The sequence below is a fragment of the Ammodytes marinus genome (genome assembly GCF_949987685.1).
Source record: "Ammodytes marinus genome assembly, chromosome: 19".
In the NCBI taxonomy this organism is placed as follows: domain Eukaryota; kingdom Metazoa; phylum Chordata; class Actinopteri; order Uranoscopiformes; family Ammodytidae; genus Ammodytes; species Ammodytes marinus.
In genome coordinates this window covers 15,844,732-15,852,969 of record NC_137223.1, presented here as the reverse complement: position 1 = coordinate 15,852,969, position 8,238 = coordinate 15,844,732, and the positions used below count along the sequence as shown (strand labels likewise).

The 8,238-nt window shown below is 39.1% G+C and overlaps 1 protein-coding gene across 1 annotated transcript; it reads right to left on the bottom strand.

The window, feature by feature from the left end:
- Positions 1-4,067: 4,067 nt before the first annotated feature.
- On the bottom strand, positions 4,068-6,495 carry LOC307266300 (protein LEG1 homolog; the record flags this gene model as incomplete). The annotated part of the gene is made up of 8 exons (XM_080048280.1): positions 4,068-4,219; positions 4,318-4,414; positions 4,536-4,677; positions 4,999-5,117; positions 5,491-5,595; positions 5,701-5,774; positions 5,919-6,005; positions 6,198-6,495. 8 exons carry the CDS (start codon positions 6,493-6,495, stop codon positions 4,068-4,070), a joined length of 1,074 nt encoding a protein of 357 aa, XP_079904406.1.
- Between the last annotated feature and the right edge of the window lie 1,743 nt (positions 6,496-8,238).

The following is an 8,238-nucleotide window of genomic DNA, read 5'->3' as shown; positions in this document are numbered from 1 at the left end:
TGAGCAGATTAACTCACAGTTTAATTAATTTTCTTTTAAATAAAAGGTGTATTCCCCCATTGGAGGTTTCAAACTACATTTTACCAATGGGTAATGTGTGCCCCCTGCAATAGGCCTACCTCTGACTGCAGCCCTCAACAGGGCCCCACCCCATAGTTTGGGAACCACTGCTGTAAGTGAACCAGTGCAATGTGTGTATTATCAAACCTTGATTCATGACTTTTTTCAACAGGCAGTTTCGTGAATCATATACAAGTTCCTGTCTGGAAGTTGGCAGGTGTTGTTTGAGACTTTACATTTTTTCCCTATTAAGTTAAAACCAGAATATATTCTGCATTAATATTACAATGTTCGGGTTAGGGTTGATAGGCCAAATATTGGTTTCACGTAAAATGTAACTCTAAAATATAAAAAGAAAGCCCCATCAATGCAATTAATGTTTTGTACGGGAATACATTTGGTAGCACTAATCTAATGCTTCCTAAAAACAAGGTTGATCGTGGATCGGAAGAAACACTAAGATTAAGCTCATGACTAAAATAAATAAATCTCTTAAACTTCATGTACTCATGGTGTGCAAGCCTTGATAGGAAATCACAGTCTGCATTTGTCTATCTTTTTTTTAATTGTTTTTGTATTTGATATTGCTTTTCCACTGACAATCATGAGCTAGCATAGATACAGTACATGGTGTTAATAATAGGCAGAGGGTTTTATTGTGCTTTCCATGACCTTTTATGTCTTCCTTAAAACAATGTCTTGGATGCCATCCTTATTTGAACACCTAAAGTGATTAAAAATATGTGTTGTATTTTGTTAAAGTAAATTTTATGTTTTGTGTTGAAATAAAGACTTTTCCATTAACCTTGGTTCCTGGGTGTCATTTTTCCCACCTCAGTCCACTTGTTTTGCATTTTGGCTTTAAAATATATTCCCTGAAAGACTTACTTTCACTAATCCATTACCAGGGAATTTATGTATATAAATTCAAAATTGGCATTGACTTGAGATTGGCTGCGTCTGATATGAATCTACCATATTCGATAGACAAGCCATCATGTTCCCATACTCCTCCTGCCTTTACTGTAGGCTATGTCTGTGTGTATGGATGTGTAGTGTGGGGTTGTAAAAGCCTTCAGGTGTTCAGCCTAACACCCTGTTGGCTCTTGAACATAAGTGTCAGCAGGTCTTCCACTCACTTTGTGCCTTGGTCTGTCAGTTGCCAAATGGGTCCCCCGTGTCTTCAGTCTGGTGCCTGCTCTTTTGTTGTCTCCCTGTCTAGGTCCCCCTGCCTGGAGTGGCATGAAGTAGGCCTACTCTCCCCTAGTTTACCGAGCCATTTGTTAAGGTTGTTGAATGCGTGTTTTGCCCCATTTTGCCTCTCCTTATTTTGCTTTGTTTTTGTCTTGCTTTAGTATAGTTTTGCTTTATTAGTTTTGGTTTGCCATAGCTTTGTTGTATTTAATCATCTTTGTAAAACGTTGTAACATAGCCCGATTGTATTTTAGAGTTGTCTAACTGGTTTATTTTAATTTATTTCCTTTTTATTTCAGTGGAGGTAGCAACCAGCTTGTGCTGGAGGCTTGACACACTAGTGTGGTTCCCTTTCACAGCTTATACAGCACTGGGACACGATTTGAAGTGACACTTTTTTTGGTGAATGGTTTGCAATGGCTCTTGATTGCAGTGTGCATATGGTGGTGGGTTAGTGCCTCTCCACAGCTGTCCTCTGCCCACTCCCCCCTCCCCTTTTTTATAGCCTATTGATAATTTGAGTGTTATTGAATTACCCACATCAACTATCAATAAACAACCTAATAGGACCTCTATTATTTCTTTAAATACAGTAATTTATCTTTCTCAGGTATCTTAATCCATGCTACATATACAAATAATAGGCAATTAAAATAGGCAGATATGAATATATTATAATCAACAAAAAGACAAGGCTACCTTTCTGTTTGTGTGATTGAATGCACTGTTCCAATAACAATGTCATCACCTCACTGGAAATGGTACACAGTTTGTGCTTTGATATTTGACAAGGCTGTTCCTCATGTCAAATTACCACCAGGGAGCGCTATTGGACTGAACTTCTGGATAACAGACACAACATGATTTAAAATCGAAAGAATACAAATCAAGATTATAAAGCAGTATTAGGTTGAGGTGGAGCTATCAAACTACTGTATATATTAAATAAGGAATACCCCAAAAGGAAATGATCTAGCAAAGCAAAAGTTTGTAAAAACAGTGTCTTAAAACAGACAGTAGGCCTACAGTACTTGAGTGAATGTTCTTTGTTACTCTCACACCCATATATTGTGACCAACTTCTTGTGATACCCTAGTTGACCATATTTTGTGAAAGGTTCTGTTCAAACAAAACTCACTGTGCATGTTCAAGCTGGTGTTTGAGAACTATTGTACAGTTTTTCTCAGTTGCTTTGGTGCTTTTCTCAGATCAAAATGAAAATTCTCATAACTATTAGTTCAACCTCCGCAACATTTAGTCATTTGAGCACATCAGAGTAGCAATTTCTCCTTCTTCTGAACAAATTGCAAATGCTTTTGGACATGTATCAGTTGCTTTCATACAATTCTCTGCTGTTTTATAACATTGTCATTTGCTTATGTCATGTCAGTCAAAATGAACTATACTTATGGATGCTGAATAGTCGTTCCCAATAAAACTAATAGTCTTCATTTCATTGATTGAGTCATTACATACAAAATTGTTGAACTAGTTATCAAATTCTGTCAAGCAAATTTTATACCTTTTCTTTATCATAGGTACTTTCCTCGCTGCATTGCAAGGGATAATATCCATTGTGATGTAGATGAAAATACGTGGCCAGACAGACAGGAACATCTGGATGTGCCAGAATGATTTACCTATATATGTTCAGTTACAATATGTCCTGTTATATCGTTCACATTTGTGCACAGCTCTACCAAAAGGGTGTTTTTTTATGTTTGTTCTAAATAAGTGACTGAAGTGTATTTTTCTTTTGCACAATGCTGTAGAATTGCAAAGAGCATATACAGTAAAAATGTGAAATATACGTATTCAGTGTCTTGTACTCACTTACTCCCATAACTACAGCAATGTGTAACTTTACTGTAGTTTTCAAATGGCTGTACAAGTAGTGTATAGTGCTGTCTTGAGCATTTTCAGGTAGTGTCACCGAGTTCTGACCTTTTTTTTGCATTGGACTATAGACTATCCATTTTGAGCAAGTGATGTACTTTTGCAGGTTATCCACTAGGTTTTGCAGTTTGCACTAATTGTTTTGAGAAATGCACTAACTGCTGTGCAAATGTTAATAGTGATGTGAGAAAAGCATCAAAGCGACTGAGAAAAACTGTAATGTTGTATTTTCCATATTTCTGTGATATAATGTACATTATTTGATTAAAGTGCATCAGCATCTTAAAAAGAAAGAGACTATGGGGCGCTCCGGTGGCGTAGTGGATAGAGCGCGTACCATATTGGCCCCGGCCTTTGTTGCAGTAGTCGACTTTTACTGCAGGTCATCCCCCCTCTCTCTCTGTCTCCCCATTTCAACTCTGTACTATCAAATAAAGCTTGAAAATGCCAAAAAATAAACTTAAATTAAAAAAAATAAAAAATAGATTATAATGACAAGAAAATTACAGTTTATTGGGAAACGCTTATTTTACAACAGAGTGACAATAGCAAAGACATAAAGAGAGAATTACCCGCATTAAATTGGAATCTGGATCCGTCTGTTGATCTCCTCACACCAAATAAAGTCAACTTAATCTTGCTACTATAAAGAAAATGTCATTGGAGACTATTTGAATTGAAAGTGTCTCATTTTCGTGAACCATTCCTATAAGTAATACAGAAGTAATATGCTTTATTTTAATGTAAAGAATTATAATATTGAGCATCTGTCTTAAACTTTCTGAGTAGACGTGACTATGTAAATGGAGTCTCCCTGTCTCTCTCTCTCTCTCTCTCTCTCTCTCTCTCTCTCTCTCTCTCTCTCTCTCTCTCTCTCTCTCGCTCTCTCTCTCTCTCTCTCGATGTGTGAGTGTGTCTCAGCAGCTTGAGGCCATTCCACTGACGATAGACAGGAACGAGCTGGTTGCGAAGCTGGGATTCACCAGGAGCTGCCCCATCATCTCTCTGCCTTTCTCTCTTGTGGTCACTGAACACATGGCACTTCTCCAAAGACGCACCAACGACCCACCTGGTAGATGACATGATTGTGATAGCTCGCTCAACTAAAAAACAAAGCCATTATGATAGTTGTGTGTGATTGTGTGTGAGTGTGTGTGTCTGCCCTACCCAGTAGATTGTTGATGCTGTTCATCCAGGAGAAGGTAGACAGGGTGTGGTTTTCCTCTGCAGTGAGATCTGCAATATTAGGTGCAACGTCGCCGGCCTAGACATGTAGATATGACAGATCGTAGAAATATACACATGATATAAATGCACAGGTTGTGAACATTTTTCTTGAGGTCAAGAAATGGATGGATACAGTAAATAGAGTTGCAGTTGCGTACCTGTAAAACTCGACCTGGGAGAGGGGAAAGAAACATCACAGAATTTTCCAAATTGGTGTGGAAGTGTGCCGCCGCAACGTACTCCGCTAAGTTCAGCCAATTGCTTGCAAATTTCATCTCTTCAGAGGAGTAGTGGGTCTTCCTAAAGGTCGGCAGAGAGGACAGGAGAGTGAGGCAGTGATGAGAGCCGTCAAAGGAATAGTGCAAGTTTGGGGGAAATACGCTTTTTAACTTTGTTGCAGAGAGTTAGATGAGAAGAACAACTTTATAAATGGTAAGCTATAGCTGATAGATAGATAAATCGGTTGGTCGATAGATAGATAGATAGATAGATAGATAGATAGATAGATAGATAGATAGATAGATAGATAGATAGATAGATAGATAGATAGATAGATAGATAGATAGATAGATAGATAGATAGATAGATAGATAGATAGATAGATAGATAGATAGATATTACCTGGCGCTGCATGCTGCAGAGGAATAAGTTGAAGACATTTGGGCTTCCCAATAGAGACCGAGGATGGCGTCTTTCTTCTCATTGTCGGGGAGAGGAGAGTCAGCAGCAGCCTTGACAGCCTTTCAACACACAAAGAGCATTTCATTCGAGCAATCTAGTATCCCCACCTCCACAAAGTGTATGGGATGGCTCAGGCGACATATTGATTTGGAAAATCTCCTGTAGTGTTTCATTTTCATGTGTGTGTGTGTGTGTGTGTGTGTGTGTGTGTGTGTGTGTGTGTGTGTGTGTGTGTGTGTGTGTGTGTGTGTGTGTGTGTGTGTGTGTGTGTGTGTGTGTGTGTGTGTGTGTGTGTGTGTGTATGTGTATGTGTACGTGTGTGTGTGTTTGTACAAAAGTGTTAATATGTGAAAAAGTGTCCACTATTGCATTGCTATGTAAAAATCAGTCATAGCACTTGAATTTGTTTGTGTGTGTTTGTAATTCATGTACCTGGAAAAAGGCGTCCCACTTTGACATGGCATCAGGGTATTGAGTCACACAGTCGGCATATGTGGTGCAATAGTCCATTACACCTTCAGGCACCTGCATCTGGACCTGTTAATATGATTCATAATTGAAGTCATCATCATTATAATAAAAACCATAATGATTAGCAAACATCAGTTTTGTGTGAGGACATAAAGAAAACAGCAGGCCTACCTGAACTCCGTCTCCCATGAAACCTTGCTGTGCGGCAGACAGGAAGGGCAGTGCCGAGGTAAAGTAGTTCACACCTGGAGGAGGAAAAAAATTGTTTTGATTCTATGTTTTAATGTTTTTTTTCTATAAGTGTGTGTGTGTGTGTGTGTGTGTGTGTGTGTGTGTGTGTGTGTGTGTGTGTGTGTGTGTGTGTGTGTGTGTGTGTGTGTCATACTTACAGCCCCACCAACTCTGAGTAGAAATACACATAGGATCTCCTGTTTGCAGGCCGCAGTTTGTAGCACCGGTTGGGTCAATAAAACGCCCTGCAGAAACAACACATTGTACATAACGCCATCAGTTGTTCACACAGTGTGGATCTGCAATGAGTTGCAGATTTTACTGGGTTAGAAGTCACTTTTGGGAATTAGATGTTAATATCTAGAGCTGGAAACTGCTCTTAAACAGTCATTTTGAAGGAGAAACAAAGTAACTGTTTCCTAGGGAATGTTTCTTACCTGAAGTCAGCATCCATCCAAGCTGCAGGGTCAGTCCCCAAAAAGGATTGTCTGTGGCATTTGTCCCCATGCATCCCAGGAACGGGTCTGTAGCAGCTATAATCAGCCGCTCAAGACTCATGCGGTGAAGGAAATTCCAAGGATCGGGAAACAGGGCGCCGTTCTGTATTGGCAGGTCAGATGCTTGGCCGGCCGTATGTGCCCACATAACGGGCATGCCATTCTCTATGACTACACCAGCACTGCTGAGAGACACTGCACATGCCAGGAGGAGGCTGAGGGCAGCAAGACGCATCATGACTGTGAGGAGCCCGGACTGCAAGAGAGAGATGGAGTCGAGAGTGTCTACTTTGAACTGAAACTTGTCAAATGAGTACAAGGCTTATATACTCTCTCTATATATAATGTTTTGGCACACAGAGACATGTAGTACAGTTCATGTTGGCCCATGTGACCTTTGGTTCAGTGGACCCTCACTGACAGATAAGATAGTGTAGGTACACAATTGCCAAATACTCAGCAACCGAAAGCATCCCTGTCATACACACAAACCCCACACACAGACAGACTCAAAGAGAGATAGTTGTATCGATTGTATCGCAAATGAGAAATCAGTCAACTCAGGGAACAAACTTTAACTCTGATTCGATCACTGACATAGGTTACCCATCAGAACCAACCAACAAACACTTCAATTTGAATGCTCTGATTTATATTCAAACGTGGTGAGCAAAGCTATGAGACTCTAATGCTATTCCCAATGATCCATGTAACATAATGCAAGATCCCTTTTACATTGTTTTCTGTCTTAAGAAAAATAGATGAAACATAAATAAAATTGTAGATGAAAAGTGATTGGTCATCATTTGACCAGATTTTCAACTGATTGATTCAATTAAACCTCCATATAACACAATCGGTCAAGATGGTCGGTCAGTTGTTTTATCGCACCTTGAGTACTGCCCTGTTATTGTGTGAAGTGCTTCTGAGAAACATCTGAAAAAATTCAAATTGCACAGAACAGAGGAGCTGGATTAATTATGCGTGGTTCTTTCCGTGCTAATGTGTATGTCATGCATAAAAAGTTATCATGGCTATCTGTGGAAGACACATTTGCCTGGAATCAAATTGAATGATTAGAATTGTTCTCCATAGGGCTTCTTCTGCTTGGAATAAGCTCCCCATAATACACACCAAAAGCAGACTTTCTTTTAAAAATGTACTTAAAAACAAATTGATGAATACCATTTAGATCTTTAGTAAGGGGGCTTTTAGATTACTATCAGTTACTATTGTTTGTTTGACTTGGTTTCATTTATTCACTGATAATTTATTTGGCTGATTTTGTCGTTTATTGCTGTTTGTTTGCTTTGTTTTGTGATTTAACTGATATTGTGCAATTTTATTATTATCGTTTGTCTTAATTGCTGTTGCTTTCTGTGTGGACCACCAGGAAAATTAACGACCACATTGTGGAAGCTAATGGGGATCCAAATAAAGAGCTATATCTAAACCTTGGTAAATCCATATCTGAAGAAAATCAGCAAATAACTGTTAAGTAACCCCCATGTACCATTTGCGTTCAGTGAAGGGCCCAAAAAAAAAAAACTCTGGGTACGATGAGTACTTACTCAAACACATACGTATGTTCCATGTGACTTTTATCAGCACATGCATGCTCAAGTTGCAAAACAAAAGGTCAATTATTCTGAGTGAACATAGACCTACACATCGGTTGACCCCATAATTGTGTTTGGCTTATTTTAGCATGTTTAAAAGATTTGGGCCCATGACCGAACCCATGAGGGTGAAAGATTAGATAAGCAGGAACTAAGTTTGTTGCAGTAGTTGTATGGTTAACCTTTCGGAACACCTTGTCCAGACTCCACAGGACTACATTACCTCAGTTAACTTATGTACTGTACAAATTGCACTTATTGGAGAGCTCATGTTCAACACATCTCTGTGTGTTCTGTAAGAACCACATATGTTAAGTTGTGTTTTAATGTTTAAATACACATGGCGGTGATGCATTTACACT